Below are 17,657 nucleotides of genomic sequence, written 5' to 3' on the forward strand. Positions count from 1 at the left end.
TACAATGTCCATTTGCATGCCGTCCATTTAGGCTTACAACCCGATCATAAGTGAGGGAACAGAAACTACCATTAAAATGATGGGCTTATATCTGAAATCAGAGTTCTCTTCAGTGTGCAAAGTGGAACAGATTATACCGATTATCCATCCAATGTGAAACATACAAAGCCTTTTACTAGCTGCTTTTTATCTGTTTTCATCCTGTTAATGTGTACAAAATGGCTGTACAGTGTATGTGTGTGTGTGTGTGTGTGTGTGTGTGCGTGTGTGTGTGTGTGTGTGTGTGTGTGTGTGCACACGGGAGAGTATAAGTGGATTGTCTTTGTGCAGTTTAAAATAATAAGGGCTGGTGAATTCTGCTGTCAATATAATAATAATATTATTTAGCTTGTTATTATCTTCATATATATATATATATATATATATATATATATATATGTATATACAAGACCGGTGAGATAACCACCTCTCCCTATTCTCCAAGGTCATGTGATCTTTCACTGTGTGATGTCACTGACCATCTCTGGCATCCAATGAGGAGCAAAGGCCATGTTATAGTTATAGCTACTCAACCAAAATGCCACTCTTGTTTTTTACATTGTATTCATTTATGTAAGAAAGTAAAGTAAATCTTTTCATGTGTGATACAGTGGCTGTATTCAGCAATCTATTTATTTGACAACAGTGTCTGATAAACACACATCTCAGTGCGTAGGGAACGACAAGAGAGAGAGCAAATATAACTTTGCTGGTAATACTCAAGAAATACTATTGTATTTGCATTATTTGAATAAGAGCATCGAGAAGGTGTCATAATTGTACTTAAAGGGAATAATATTTGTATACTTTAAGTGGTGTGGTTTTGCGTTAAATAGTCAACTAAAAGTAGAAAGGTTACGTGTGGATATTTTTTAACTGTTTGTGAGATACAGTGATGTGTGGGAGTAAATGTTTGACATAAGATACTGGGCCTATATGTCTATGTATTGTATATATTGGTTGGTTTCTTTGTATCATTTATCAAATTATTTTTCAAAATAAAGTTCAAGTGAAAACAATCCGCTCTAAGGCATGCATTTTTACCTGTGTATGGATAGACTGTGGGTTAAAGGATCTATGATCAGCCAAAAGTAGCCTACGTATGTCCTTTAAATGTTGAATTCCAAAAGTTACAACGAATGTTTTCACTCAATTTGTGTCCTCAACAAAACCACTCTGACCTCTTTTGGTAGCAGTTAGTAGTGCACCCAAATGTACACTTATTGTACACACTTGAAATGCACTACCGTTTTAGCTAAAATGTACAACAAAAAACATTTCACAGTGCTGATTTAATACTTTCTCACATTCCAGTATTTTGCCAACAATGAGCTCATGAAATATGGTGCGGTCAGCCTGCATCACAGAGATAAATAGAACCATTGTTTGCAGGATATTGAGGAAACACTTTTGACCGTTTTTACGTGTAAACATCATTCATTCTATTCCACTATATTCAATGAATCCCGCAATAGAGCTTACATAGCGGCGTAAACATACTTTACCCTCAGCATTTTTAAGTTTACTTGAAGTGGCTCTGGTGGCAGTTCCAGTATATTTAAGAGAGAAACAATGCGTGTATTGAAATTGTAATTTATCTGCAACATTGAGATTCCAGTGAAGCTTGCATTCCTTGGATATTTTTGTGAGCATAACTCAGTCCATTACAAAAACCTTACAAACCCACAATTGACACTTCCATGGACTTCCAACTTAGAATGGAAAATAACATCATCTGTCCTCCAGGGGGCGTCTGTAAAAAATGTGTGCAATGTGAGTGAGGACATAGCTTTACAGCCTACAGAGTTATTACGCCCACTATAGGACAGAAGAAAGAAGTTCATTCAGTGAACTCAAACTGTTACAGATCCCATCTGCCCTCGTTTAAACCAAGCGCCATACACATCAACGAATCCAGAGGTAAATAGACTACACTAATAGACTAATAGATCTATTCCCACTGGGACACGCATTCTTTATACACAAGTACAAGCGTAGGACGTTTTAAGTTGATGGAGGCCTATTGGGAGTGCCGTATATTCTCACTCCATTTTCAATTAATAAATACACTTAAGAAAATTGTATATAATTTAATAATAAATTATACTATGCATCATTATATTCAAGACCTTATATTTGAAAGACAAAGCTTCAAGAATTTTTTTTATTTACTGGTTATCCTTCAATAAAAATTTCATATACACTTGAGAGACTAATCATATATTACAGAATAGCCATTATAATCTACAGTTGTAATACAATGCTATTATAGTAATTATAGTACAGGGACTGCAGATGAGAATCAGCTAGTATAAATCTGTTGCAATGCATCTCTTATCCTTGTGCAAGATGACAAATAAATGTAATAAACTAAACTGGTATTATAGAAACATTTTAATTATATTTTCGTCCTCAATATGAAAAACACATTTAAAAACATATGCAGTTAAGAGAAGCATTAGCAAATTGCTAATGTAGGACAGAAATACAGTAGAAAAATCCTTAAAAGATATATGTCACTCAGGTGTGAAGGTTGGCTACTCCTTGAAAAGGTAGTCACCTTTGAAAAGGTGGTAGTCCTTGATGTGGACAGGTTTCTTCAACAACTTATGTGATACACACACATAGTCATACAAGTACGTGTTAGGCATTGGCCTGTTCTTCATTTTTGGCACTTCAGGTCAATCCGTTGCTTGTGTGTTCATTACATTCAGGTCTGTTGCTATGCAGCTGTGCATCAAGTGCCTCTACTAACTCTGATCCAGCCAATGAGACTCTTTCCAGTTGGACCGGCTGTCTCGGTCTGAATAACCAATTCAAATACAAGCTATCCCAAAAGCCACAAGCGGAAAACGCCATAGTCTCACACACAAATAGGATATGACCTCCAAGGGAGCATAGCTCTCAGAGCAAGCCAGGCCCATGCTGTCAAATATATGAATAACAATCGTCAAAAAGATCCCCATGTACAAAAAATTATCTTCAGTTGTCAACCCCATTGTCTGAGAAATGGTGTATAGTATACAGTATCAAAAGAGAGGGAATTTAGGAAAATGTTCCCATAAACAATTCAGTAGTAATTCTGCACTTCTTCATCTACAGCAGGAAGGACAACTTCCGTGTTGGTGGTGTTTTAGAAGCTGCAGACTGTAGCATGGAGTAACATGGTGGTCTTCAGAAGTTTCTGTCCCAGCCAGACAGCTCCTCTGGGGGCTCCTCTAGCTCCGGGGGGAACACGTCAAAGTGACTGTGGTCCAACGGCCCTCTCACCTAGCGAAAGACCACGGTCAGCAGTTAACACCATCTCATTATTCATTTTTAGATTGAATAGGGATGTTTGGTTGAGTGGAAGAGAAGCACTGGATGCAGCAATAAAACGCATGGATGGGGATCGGTAATCTTCATTGATATTGATACCATTTCTAAGATGGCTTAATGATGAGTGTCTTGATCGATCAAACTATCTAAAAAGTTTTTATATATATATACACACACACACTCACAGGGCAGATAAAATGAAGATGAGAAGTGTAAAGCCTTGAAAAGAGATTTGAGTATGCACCTACAATTTACGGGAGGACAGATTATATAGAAATGTATCTAACTAGGTGGCTGTGTAGCCGGCAATCAATGTATGTTTGTGGCCCAGTCATTTGATGTGAATGACTTGTCTCTCTGGAAATAACGTCACGTTACAGGACCCAGTAATCTGGATAGCAGTATCGATAAGCTAGGATGTTATTGATTTTCAGGTTTTGAGAAATTATTTTTTTAAGTACCTTATAAAAACATTTTAAACGTAAAAACAGTGAAAAGTATATGTCATAACCAATTAAAATAAAAAAAAACAATAAATATGATTTTATAATTAATATTAGTTATTGAAATGAGCCGGTATCTTTCTTTGAACTGCTTTTATATTTACATATGCCTCCAAATACAAACCACAACAGCTGTGAGTGTCAAGCCTCCATTATAGTTGGCATGAACAAATCCATGCCATGATGGCTGTTTGTTCCAAATGAGCAAATATTGACTTTATCTTCCGACATGTAAACCAATACCATGGCCACCCCTCATCAACCCATCACAGACATGGCCAGGCTAGAATGCCCTCGTTAGGACAATACTTTCCAGGTATTATGTCACAGCACTTGGAATAAAAAACACTGTTGCTCCACAAGTGCTCCGCTCTGCCGTGCATGAAAGAAGAAGTTAAAAATAGATGGGGGTTGTGAGGGGTGAGGGATGTAATAATGGGGGGCGGGGGGGACAGGCATCACCTCTCTCTTCAGGGGGGATACAAGCCTCTGGTGCCTCAAGCCGTCCCAGTTGAAGCCCTGGAACCACCTCCATGAAGACACAAGGATGACAAGGTCACATAACACCCACTGTATGAAGTTGATTCATATTTACAAAATTCTGTTATGTATGAATTATATTATATACTCCTCATATATTTATGTGATTCACTTGCATGGCTAAGTGAACAGGTAGAATCAGATAGATGGGTGAAAAACATGACAGAGGTCAGAGGTCAGCTGTGCCAACTTACTTGTGCTTCTTAATGTCGAGGATGCCGTTCTTCTTGTTACCCAGTCTCTCCACCGGGTTGAGCCTGAGAAGGACACACAGGGTACTTGATCATCCATTTGTTTTGTATCAACTCTCAGGATATGTATGTTTTAAACCACAAACACAAATCCCAGGGCAAACCTTTTATTACATGACTGGAAGGAATTCTACATAGTATATACACCAGGACGTTGAAGTTAAAATTAGAATTGTTATACATTGTTAACAATTGTTATTGTTAACATAAGGTACTTTCAGGTATGATACAGGACATCTTGTGCTGTTCATTTGTTGTTCATTCCGTACAAACGATTAGCAGCAATATTGAATTAGCCTATCACAGGCCTGGCTAAATGAGAGTACATGGAGCCATCAGCAGCAGATCACATAAAAAAAACAAGGCGCTAATGCTGTTAATCTAATCTAACAACCTCAGGTCCTGCTCTCGGCTCCACCGCCATTACAAGCTAATACGAAAACAAACTGCCATTTACCCCCCTCTGCTCTCTCAGCATGGGGCCCTGCCACAAAGCAATCAACATCACATCATATTCATTATTGAGTCATGCAGCAGACGCGTTCACCCAAAGCGACTGACATTGAAGTCAGATGCAGGCCGAGTTAAGGTGAGGGGGAGCGGTCGGGGCATCACCTGCAGAGTCTCCTGATGAGGTCATCGGGCCGCTTGCCGATCCTCTTGGGGAAGTCGACCTTCTCGATGCCGTGGAGCACCATGGTGTAGATCTTAATGGGGTCTGTGCCCGAGAACGGAGGGCTGGGGAAGAGACCCACACGGACCTGGGTGAGGACGCCCTCACTATGCTCTGCACTCATCAACAGGATTAATTTCACGTATTTTGCATCAAACACTTACCCTGGAAAACCAGAGCTCTCATGAGAGCACAATTTGAATTTGCTCAGCGAGTCACTCTGGGAACGAGCAATGTACTCACTCCCCGATTCCCCTACCCCAGAACATTAATCAATCACATCGGTCTATCTGATATAGGCGGGCCAAAAACGTTGCTGTTTTAAGGACCAGGGGCCTCATTTATAAAGGTCTCTGCGCACGAAAATGTTGCGGAAACAGGGATGAAATGTGTGTACGCATCTTTCACCGCCAACGTCGTGATTTATAGAAGAATTCCTTGCGGAAAAGAGTGCGCAGTTCTACGCATCCTTTCACCCTGGAGTAAAGGTCCCGCAAAGTTTTTCAAACAGTGATCTCCGGAGACGACAACAGAAAGTTGGTGGCGGTAATGCACCATATCGGTTTGCAATCCGCCAATAACGCCAAAAGAAGAACACGCTACCTCCCGACATATACATCTGATATAAGATGTCTATGCCTCCCGATACCCAACGCACATTGCGCACCACATACTATGACTTTGGATTTATTTATTCATTTTATAAAAAGCACCCATTATGAAATATGAATTAAGGCAATATTATGTTCAACACACTACAATCCATTCAAATCACAATCCTCGGCCAGACCAACTGTATCACTTAAGTTGTATTAATTTTCCTGATACATATATATGTAGGCCTACATTAAATTAGCCTATAGGACATAGTAATTAATTATCATATTGGCACAAGGCCAATAAATAATGCTCCTGTTGGCCTCTGTATTCTAACGGGCTAAAATATGGCAGCTTTGGAATTGCTCGAGAATTTAGCGAGGGGTATGAGACGCGAGCGCGTGTAATGCACGCGTGTGTTCTCGTGTAATGATAGGTCAGCAAAGGCTCCTTATATACTAGGAATATTCATTGATTAATTAGCATTGACCTTATAAGGACTATTATGGGACGAACTTGGGAGGAGCATGGCGCTCGTGCACGCACGCCAAATTCAACGCAAGTTGGTATTTATAACGAGAAGAGTGTGTACAGGTGTGCGCCGCACGGTTTTATAAATCTGAATATTTTTGTGCGTACGCACATTCTGAGGTTTGGGCTTACGTAATGTTTTAGGGAGGGTTTTAGGGAGGGTTTTACGCAGAGTATTATAAATGAGGCCCCAGATACAGCAAGAGTCTTATCTATTGGTTAGCTCCGCTGGTCTGGATACGTCACCCCTTGTATTCTTCTGATTGGTCGTAGTGTTATCCAATTGCGTGCAGTGATATTTTCAAATGCATGCTTGGTGCCGCCCCTCGAGTTGGGCCATTTTCATTACTTGTTGCCAGACCCTACAGCTTTCAAGATGTGGGTCAGGCTATCAAACTCCTTAAATATGTTTCCTTTATTTAACACAGAAGCGCATAGATGCAACCAACATGGTTCAAAAATACATATTATTCAGTTATGATTTTTTTTTACATTTTTGATGATAATAAGAAACAAAATCTTTATTATATAGAGTTGCAACCACATACATAGTAAAAGCAGATTGCCTCGAGTTTAGTCATGAGTTGGCATTATGCAACCTCAAATATATATATTTTTATATTATTATAGTCAATATAAATGTGTTTTGGTCCTCCAGCTCATCACTTACTTTCCAGTGAGCAGCTCAAAGATGAGTATACCCAGGGACCAGCAGTCTGCCCCAAAGTCATGGCCCTTGTTCATGACCACCTCCGGGGCCACATACTCCGGGGTCCCGCAGAACGTCCAGGTTTTCTTCCCCAGGCCGATCCTCTTAGCAAAGCCAAAGTCTGCCTGAGAAACATGGCCACGAAAGAGTGCAAATGTAGACATTGCAGCCACAGTAACACAAACTTGAAAACAGAAAAGATCTTCTAGTGGAAAACTGGTGGGAATCGATAAAACAATATATATTACAATAAACACATTCCAAACAGTATATGACAAATTATTATACTTCACAAATAAAGTAAATAAATTAAATACAAATAAATCTATTTATATAATAATTAATAATAATATAGATATAATATATAGAGTGGGGGGGGTCTAAAATGATCAATGCAGTTATCAGGAGACCATTTTGACGTAGCCCTCCGAGTCCAGCAGAAGGTTCTCTGGCTTCAGGTCCCGGTACACGATGCCCCGGATGTGGAGGTAGTCGAAGGCCTCCAGCACACAGCCGATACAGAACCGGCCCGTCGGGTCATCAAAGAAGTTCCTGGAGCAAGAAGAGACACATTGTTCTCAGTCCAACTGAGGGGGCCGTGGCATACACCAGTTCATGCTGGTAATCGCTCTGATTGGTCAGCTCGTTTCTATGGCAACTGACAAACCACTTAACACAATGCGATAGTAATTATCAGGAAAAAAGCAAGCTAATAAAAAATCCACACATTTTTTATCGGATTTGCTGGTCAGACTAATGCTGATGAATTTCCATGAAATGAAAGATTACATTCATCATATTAACTATTGTGTCAAGTGACGTAGAATAATACATAAAACCGCAGGCTACTTTGTTAATGTGAGAGTGTTTGGGGAGCTCCACCCACATGTCTCTCAGCACGCTCCACAGCTCTCCGCCCAGACACGCCTCCAGCAGCAGGTACACACACCTGTCATCCCTGAAGGTCCGGAACAACCTGGAGAACATGCACGCACACACACATACACACACAAATTACTCAATTAATTTAATTCATCATTGTCGAATATGCAAATATGCAGAATAACCTAGAAGGTTTACCTGAGGAATATACATAACTTTTTGCCTTGGTTGTAACAAGAGTATACAGGTTGTAAGAATTATTTGGAAAATAATAAACTTAATATATATATATAGATATTTTAAGTTCTGGCAACTTAAAACTTCTGTTTCAAAGATTGGATTCATGCTTCTGCTTCAAGAACCAAAAACAGTCCAAAAATTGCTTCTCACTCTACAACGTTTCCTCCACATCAAGATAAGCAAAACAACATAACCTGCTCAGAGAAATAAGAGCTAAAATGAACTTCTTCTCCTGCCTGAATCCCCTGTCCTTGAGTGGCAGGTCATGGCAGCATTTCCCAAGAAGCTTTTGTGTGTGAAATGTCAGAGAAAGAGGGAGCAAGGGGGAGAGGTAAACAGGGAGAGTGATAAAGAGAGTGAGGTGGAGAGAGTGAGAGAGAGAGAAGGAGCACTCAGCAGCATTCCCCTGGCCTGCGCTCCCTGGAAACCTCACCGTGAAACCCTGACTCTGACCTACAGGGCCCCTCTTGGTCACCACCTCTCAGGGCAGATCCTCTCACAGTAGAAGATAAAGGATCCATTTCCCCGTTCCCCAACCTTTTCTTTCTTCTGTACCCCCACATGTTTCCATTTGAACTTATATTGTAATGATATTATTGAAGCATCATTTAATATCATTCATCATATCATTAATATAGGGTGTTAAAATAAGAGAAGTTGTGGCGTACCTCCTATATTTCTGGTCTAGAACAGCAACAATCAACAACTAACTTTCATTTGACACATTTTTATATTTTCAATTTTAACCTAGTCCCCCTCCAGGGTATGCCTAACCACCTTTGGGAATAACTGATGAATATAATTATAGCTGTGATGGGTAGAAACCGTGAGAACGTAATTTTTTAATTGGCTGCGCATGTCATTTTCCCTGTCACACTCAAATTGCCTGATCAATTGCAAATCTCTTTCATGTTTTCTAAGAGTGCCATTGTCAGTCCTTTTATCCTGTTTCCCATCCCCCTTTTTTTGTAAATGTCGGTTCCAGATTCAGTTGATTGGATGTTTTCTGCTGTGTTGCATAATGGTGAATTAACGGCCAAAACAAAACCCAGAGCGTTAGAGCACATCTACAATGATTCCTCAGGAGAACGCTGCTGTCTGCAAACTAAGAACAAACACTGTCTGTGTCTGCTCTAATGAGACACGTATTACAATATGCACATTGGACAGATAATGCTAACTAGCCTCTAGTGCTGTGCACCTATGAATGGTGAGCTGGTGAGCTACATGTTCCTCTCTCTACCTGACTATGAAGGGTGAGTTGGTGAGCTACATGTTCCTCTCTCTACCTGACTATGAAGAGTGAGCTGGTGAGCTACATGTTCCTCTCTCTACCTGACTATGAAGGGTGAGTTGGTGAGCTACATGTTCCTCTCTCTACCTGACTATGAAGGGTGAGTTGGTGAGCTGCAGGATGTTCTTCTCAGAGTAGATGTGTTCCTGCTGCCTGGTGTCCACAATGTGTTTCTTCTTGATGCACTTCAGGGCGAAGGTGGAGTTCTCATCCTCCAGCTTCACCTGACACACAGCCAGGGAGAAACATGTGTGAACGCTTTTAAATGTCCTATTCTGACTTTATATTAATATTTGAGTTCTTCCTCTTGCATTATATTGCCATTGAGTATCTTAGAGTGGATAGAAAGAACTCTCAAAACTCGTCTCTAAACTAATTGAAGCCATGTCAAAAAAGCTGTCGGTGTTGCATCACTTTGTTAAAAGTAAGACCAAATAGTCAAATGTAAAATTGGCTCACCAGGTAGAGGGCATTCAGTGCACTGTGGCCGATTCAATTATTCTAGAGATGATGTGCAGGTAATCTTGTCCCCATCGACTAATCGATTGGTCGAATAACATGTTGAATTTCAGTCTACCAAAATGTCTTTGGTTGACTACAGCCCTCGTAAATAGTGAGTAGTAAGTAAACAATACATTGTGAAGGAACATGTCAGTGTCTCAGACTGCGTCCTCCCTGTTCTGCTCACCAACACCACGCGTCCAAAGCCCCCCATGCCCAGGGTGGCGATGACCTCCAGCCTCTTGAAGGGCATGTGGTGCGGGAGCAGGGCCAGGCGGTCCTGCAGCCTCCGCCACTCCTGCTCTGTCGGGGAGTCTGCCTGCGGGGACTGGGGACTGAAACACACATTCTCACTTTATGTTTTACCCCTATGGCCAGTAATGCCGACATACTACATGCTGAAATTTCTGTAATTATTATTTTAAATAGATATATTTTGTAGTTCATATTTTACTTTGTTAATTTTTACTTGTTTATGTTTTCATAATTTTTCTCTCCTGTATGTCTCCTGCTGTGACATCTGGATTAATGAAGTTCACTTAATTTTTAATTAATGTCAGCATTTTTGTGCTGTGCATGTCTAAGTGTGTGTGTGTGTGTGTGTGTGTGTGTGTGTGTGTGTGTGTGTGTCATCCATTGCACTCACAGAGCGTTTCTCTTCACATCACTGCGTGAGAGTTCCTCTACGTATTCCTTCAGATAAGCCTGCAGTTCCTCGTACGTTCCCACCATCTGGTTGAAGTTCCTACAGAGGACACAGAGAACACACCTTCTAACCATCTGGTTAAGTTTCTAAAGGGAAAATACACTAACAGCAATGGTCTGGTGCCAAGAGAGAATTAAACCAAATTACACCCCGCTATACCCACCTGAGCCAAACTAAACCCAACCAAACTTACCCAAGCTAAACTAAACTGAGCTAAACCCAACTAAGCCCAAAACAAAAGAGAACTTAACTCAATGCAACCCAACTAAGCTCAACTCCAGTAGTAAGATCTTCTGGTCTCCACAACTCACTCTCTGTCCACCACCAGGCACTGGGTGTCGTTGGCGTTGCAGACGATGTTAGCCGAGCGGACATCTTCGCTGTGGATACAAATTGCTAAATTACTAAAAGTAGTTTAAATGTAAATGTTGTTTATGCTGGTTATTCAAATGTAAAAAGAAAACAGTAAGACAAATATCCCTCAAATCTTTTCTTCGACACTTTTAATTGCTCTCTGTGGCATTCTAGTAATTTACACTGGGCAAGGAGAGAGAATTATCAGTTGTTGAACTCATATGAACATATGCAAAGCAGTGCATATTTGCTCCATACAATCAGAGCAACATCATATCTTCCACACACGTATACCTTATGAGGGCCTTCTCTCCGAAGTAGTCTCCCACGCCCAGTGTTTTGATCTCCTTGGGCTGACCGTGGGCCTCTGTGGTCTGGGTGACCGACACCTGCACACGACACCACACAGAGATCCAGTCTTACTCTTATAATAGTTGTTGGAGTTTAAACGTTCTTTGATCTGACTTGAATGATTGAATGAAAAATGATTTATCTTTGTTCAGTGACCTCTCTCTTTCAATTCATGGCATACGGTACAAAGGTGTATCAGGATTATTGGTAGAGACATATCCAGGACTGGGTTGGGATTATTTGGGAAGGCATCTCACCTCTCCTTTTGCTATGATGAAGAAAGTGTTACCCTCTTCTCCCTCTCGGATGATAAACTCTCCTCTATTAAAGTAATCCTATGAGAAAAATAACAATGTATTTTGGCTTGGATACAAAACAAATGGACCCATCTGTACATGTAATTTACCAAAGGACACTCACAACTTCAAGGCAATCAGCAATCTTTGCCAGCTTTTCCTCAGGTAGTTCTTTGAGCAGAGAAACACTGAGAGGGAGCGAGAGAGAGAGAGAGAGAGAGAGAGAGAGAGAGAGAGAGAGAGAGAGAGAGAGAGAGAGAGAGAGAGAGAGAGAATATCAAGGTATTAATTAAGTGTCAGTTTCTAGTGGATATGAGGTTAATTTAACCCTTTCACTTTTTTACTTTAGTTGCTGTTTAAGTACTTGCTTAACCGATGGGTGTTCAGCAATAGTGTGAGCGTCTACCTGCGTAGGAAGTTGAAGTACTCTTCGTGACGAGCCTTGGTGGTCCTCATCATGATGCTCTGGAAGGTCTGCCGGTCCAATGCCCAGATGAGAGCGCAGGACACAGCTGCACAAAAGCGACACCATTAACATCCAGAGAAGATGGAGGACATTGGCCACATGTTTCAACGTACTTGAAACTACCCAACGGCAGTCTTGTTGTATAATCGATGATACATTTTGATCAATGAGACAAATGTATTGTATGATTTGGGGTTGGGAATGAGATTAGACCTGTATGGCAATATATTAAATTTGAATAATCTATGGAAAACCTTTTTAAAGTGTTGATCAACTTGAAAAAATCATACGACTATTTTAAATATAATGTATAAGGTATTGTTATACATTAATTATAATCGTTTTTGTTTTCAAATGTTAGGATTCTTTCATTGTATATTTTGTGCATGAGACACAGGTCAGAAAGGATGGTACGATTCGTTAATCGTACCATCACACGTTAATGGATGACATTCACACAATACGGTTTCCCTTTGGGATTGGCCACAAAGGGAATAATTAACTCTGGCTGCAGTGATCTCTCTAAAGAGATATGGTTGTCAAACACAGGAAACCTGGAGTCCCCTGTGTGAGAAGACATTCCTCTGTGTTTGACAAGGGCCACCACTTCGATGGTTTGCTAATTACTGCAAATTTATGAGACACTTTTATCCAAAGACAGTGAGAGAGAGAGAGCTAATTAAGGAGCAAGCATTGTCATTAAGGAGTAGGTAAAGGGTTAGACAGTAAGTACAGACAGGTCATTAAGAGAGAGGGAGGGAGAGAGAGGCAAGGGGTAAGGGGTTAGACAGTTAAGGGGTTAGCCAGTTAATACAGACAGGGCATTAAGGAGTGGGTAAGGGGTTGGACAATACAGACAGCTCATTAAGAAAGGAAAGGCGAGGGTTAGACAGTGGAAATAGAGACACGTCAGGGGTTATCCATGTTACCTTTGACAGTGGCAGTTCTTTTACAGTTGTACAATATCGCCAGTTCTCCGAAGGCGGTCCCTGGACGCATCTCTCCAAGCAGTTTACCATTCTGGATGACCTCCAGAAGACCCTCTGTGGAGACCACACAGAGACACTGTTGTGTTTCATGTTTAGTGGGGTCCTTTTGCCTCTTCTCTTCCCTCCTCCCTCCTCACGTCTCCCTCCCAACCCCCCCCCTCACCTCCTCTCTCTCAATTTTGCAGAAGAAGAGTGTTGTGTTAAGACTGTTGTTAAGACACTTTGCCTGTGTTAACACTTTGCAAAGATGATGCATCAGGACTCAGATACACAACATGGATTTTCGCAGAGCTGCCTGCATTCGCATTTCCCAGTCCCCTTAAAGTGTACACAAGGGGGCAGTATAGCGTTTCAGACCCAAAATGTACATAAACCAGAGCGCAAATTCGGATACCGAAAAAGCCAAACAGAGTCTGATTCATTTTTCAATGAATCAGAAACACAAAAGCATGTGTTTAACCTATAGAGAGAGTCATTGAATGCAGACCAATCTCCACATTGTGTTGGGGTTTGACTCTCCTTAGAAAGGAGCTGAAACAGACAAACAAACGTGATGACCACGTGCGATGAGCAGATATGACCTGCGAGCACGTAGAGGTAGTTCCCAGGCTCCCCTTCCTGGATGACAAGCTGCCCCTGGGTGTACTTCATGGGGTACATGCAGTCCACCATGTCCCTCAGGTGCTGGGGCTCCAGCTTCTTCAGGAAGTCATTCTTCACCATCGCAGCGTTGATAAGCCTCTTGGTACTGGTGACAAAAACAAACAAATACAATAAACACATGGATAAATACAGGGGCAGAGAGTGGAGGGGAAGTGGGGGGGGGGGGGCAAGATGAGGTGAAGTGGTGGAAATAGAGAGACAGAGAGGAGAGGTGAGGAAGAGAGCTGAGGGGAGGCGAGTGAGAGAATGAGAGAGTGAGGAAGACAGAGAGAGAGAGCGAGAGTGAGCGAGAGAGAGAGAGAAGCAAGGGGGAGGGACAAGCCCCAGGTTGTGTCATTGAAGCCAATAATGAGCTGCATCAGATCCCCGAGGTTCTATTGTCCTGCGATGCTAATAGAGCTCTCAGAAGTGGTAACAGTAGGATGGATGGACGGCTTCCACTGGCACAATCATTCATGTAAACACACAGTATCGCTAACACTATACAAACAGGATTACGTGGGTGTTTGGATGGATTTAGCTTACTAGCCCAATAATAACATCCTGATTATTATTATTAGCTTGCTAGATTTAGGTTTTAGTTTACTAGTTTTGGTATTGTTAATTATTATTATTATTATTATTTATTATTATTATTATTATTATTATCTTACTAATATTTTAAACAGACTAGATTTAGGTATTTTAATTGACTAGCTCACTGAAGCCACCCATATTATTATTACAATAATTATAATAATAATAGTTATTTTTTCATGACATGTCATTCACTTCTTACTTGGAGTCTTTACGGACCACAGCCCTCTCCGCGGCAGAGACCCCCAGACCCCCACCTCCTCCACCCCCGGAGTAGGCCCCCGAGGTGGGCTCGGCCGACACCCCCTCCTTGGCCTTGAGGCGCCGGTGGACCTCCACGGCCACCCGGTGGAACCTGCTACTGGAGCCCTGGTCGATGACACTGGCCAGGGGCAGCGGGGGTGGCTGTGGCGGGGGGAGAGTCCCCACCAGGTGGCCGTTGGTGTGACTGTAGCAGCCTAAAGCGTCCTGGAGCTTTTCCACCTGAGTGGTTTTGGCGTCCAGCTCCTGCCGGAGGAGACGCATCTGCAGCTCCTGCACCTGGAAGTCCTTCTCCCGCTGGGACAACTTCTCCTCCAGGTGGGTGATACGTAGTCTGGAGGAGGTAGAGGGCGAGGAGGGGGTAGGGAGAGGGAGGAGCGGAAGACCAATTAGGACGGAGGGGCAGAGAGAAGAGAGCAGGGGCGAGGGGAGAGGGGAAGAAGCATTGAGAGGAGAGTTGATGAGAGGTGAGAGTTGATGAGAGAGGTGAGAGTTGAGGAGAGAGGTGAGAGATGAGGGGAGGAGAGAAGAGGGAGAGGGTAAGAGGAGGCGGGAGAAAGAGGATGCTTTTTAAACTATCATTAACTAATATAAGATAGCAGCTAATTGGTAGTAAAGGTAAAGAGGCTAAACTAATACAAGTGTCTGCTGAATGTAATACAAAATACAATGTAATCACAAACACAAGATTCAACAACACCCCTTTGAAGAACGTCAAAGACAAATGAGTTCGTAATTTGTTGTTACAAATTCTGTGTGTCAAATGTATCAAATGTGTCATAAAGACCAATAAAAACAATGTTCTACTGTAAAAAAACAACAACAACAACAACAACAACCGGAGACCAACCTCAGGGGCTCCACATCCCAGCCGGCGGGGTCTCTGTTGCACAGGCAGATGTTGTGCTCCGCCCGCGGGGCTTTGATAGAACCGTTGCCCATGGCCAGGGTTCGGCCGGCCACCATAGGACCGGCCCGGGGTACAGACCCACACACCCTCCTTCTCCCGGTTACTTTATGCAGCCGTCAGCATGTAATGCCTCATTTCCATGTTATCACCACTAGAATCCCTGTGGAATAAAACGGGAGCAACAATATCGTCGGGTTTCTCTGACTGATAAGGTAGGCTATTTAGTCGTATAACCCAAAATAATCAGAATGCATTTAACAAAATAAGCTATTATATAAGCAGGAAAATGCCTGTCAAATATTTAGTTTGAATAAGTTCGTTTTTAAAAACCCCACTATAAAACAATTCCCCATAATCAGTTCTACCTCAATGCAGGTTCAGTCTACGCCAAAAGAAAATACATAATTCGTTAAGAAGCTCATTGAAACGCTCCTCGATGACATGAACCGTCAGAACCACCTGTATGCTTCATGTTTGACGGCAATAACAGCCTTTCATACGACCAGCCTTTCATACTCAAAACACGAGCCACTCAAGACCTAAGCCCATCAAACATGACAATGCTAGAGGGAGAACAACCGGCTTTTGGCTTACCTTGCAGAGCATGGACACACACTTTCCTGGGTTAAGAGTTATGTACAATGGCCTGGGTCTTTGGTGCAATTTGACTTGATAGTATTCCTTTTCTGTAATTTGTTGCAATGAACGTCTCGGCACACAGCGGTTCTTTTAGTAGCCCACCTCATGATGCTCTTCAGCCACTCAACGATTATTTCATGAAACAACCAAGGCTGATTTATCGTATTTGCCTCCCCCTTGTGGCCAGCGGTGTTAACGTTTTTTTCCTCAATATTTATCAATATAACCTATCGATTTATATGAAAATAAGATTGGTTGAATGAAAGATGAAAATGCCTCTTTATTTTTACTCAGTGACATTTTTATATTGCATTTAACAACAAATTTGTCTTGGCAATCAATCAGCGACAAAAGCTGCCTTTTAGTGGATTATAAAAAGTACAAATATTTTTCTTCTGAAAATAAAACCATTGTCATCTTATAAACACATACATTTTAGACGCCACACTCAATACAATATATTAAAAAACACAATGACCGTGAGTTGCAGTCACTTTTTCGATGGAACTCACATTGAATGCTGGAAAACAAACTTTTACATCTAGATTCAATGTCGTTCAATGCCAATGCACTCAACCTCAGAAATCGGTAATGGCCGCCAAACCTCCGCTCACCAGATCCCCTCATATATACTGTGCAGAAATGTACATCTCAGAAAAAAATGTAGCCAAGTCAACAACACTGGCATTCAATGACAAACTGTGCTTCTTGTGTAGACAAAGAACATCAGCATGCAAAAACGATTCGACATAATGCCCTCCTATCCATACTAGATAGTGTAGTAGTAGTCTAGTACTGCCAAAAATAGACATCCAAACAAAATGATTTCAACTCTAAACCTCAATATAATACATATGTTATTCTACACAACCGTTTAAAATAAAGAAATATAGGTTTGATGTTGAATCAGCTTTACATTCCAAACGTAACCCAAATACATGGTGAAATAATGCACTTATATCGTGTGGTCATGATTTACCAATAGACAATGTTGTCAAAAAAGCATTTTAAGTCCCTTCATTTCTAACAATTTATTAATATTTTCGAGTTACCTTGCCAAAATTAAGCAAGATTTTGAATATCCTAGTAGATCCCAATTGTATTCCACCATTAGAATGTTCAATAGTAACAGATTAATATGTTGACATGGTCAACCTTTTCAGGTATTGTGTGTAAAGCTGATCCAAATTGACACAAATATTAGTCTTTCTATTAGTCTTTCTACATTTAATAGAAACCATTGATGAAACATAAAATGAAACGTGAAATAATTGTTGAAAATATTTAGGACTTGAAAACACTAAAAAGTCATTTCCGTCCAAAGATCTCAACCTAGTTCATTAAAAATAAACTGTTTCATACCCTTAA

General features: G+C 41.2%; 1 protein-coding gene across 2 annotated transcripts; it reads right to left on the bottom strand.

Moving 5' to 3' along the window:
• Window positions 1-2,256: 2,256 nt before the first annotated feature.
• Window positions 2,257-16,348, bottom strand: prkg2l (protein kinase cGMP-dependent 2, like). 2 transcript variants are annotated; one of them, XM_084470514.1, is made up of 20 exons: window positions 16,245-16,348; window positions 15,591-15,810; window positions 14,682-15,074; window positions 13,822-13,988; window positions 13,181-13,294; window positions 12,192-12,297; window positions 11,910-11,973; window positions 11,747-11,824; window positions 11,433-11,527; window positions 11,096-11,164; window positions 10,725-10,823; window positions 10,266-10,413; window positions 9,665-9,801; window positions 8,048-8,137; window positions 7,572-7,713; window positions 7,123-7,286; window positions 5,267-5,389; window positions 4,595-4,657; window positions 4,323-4,389; window positions 2,257-3,309 (listed from the first exon to the last, which is right to left on the bottom strand). In XM_084470514.1, the coding sequence occupies exons 2-20, from the start codon at window positions 15,704-15,706 to the stop codon at window positions 3,214-3,216; spliced, it is 2,331 nt and encodes a 776-aa protein (XP_084326640.1). In that variant the 5' UTR covers window positions 15,707-15,810; window positions 16,245-16,348; the 3' UTR covers window positions 2,257-3,213. The 2 variants fall into 2 exon arrangements, with proteins under 2 accessions (XP_084326640.1, XP_084326639.1); XM_084470513.1 differs by having other exon boundaries at window positions 2,257-4,389.
• Window positions 16,349-17,657: the final 1,309 nt, after the last annotated feature.

Source organism: Micromesistius poutassou (assembly GCF_964030765.1).
Source record: "Micromesistius poutassou genome assembly, chromosome: 7".
Taxonomy (NCBI): Eukaryota; Metazoa; Chordata; class Actinopteri; order Gadiformes; family Gadidae; genus Micromesistius; species Micromesistius poutassou.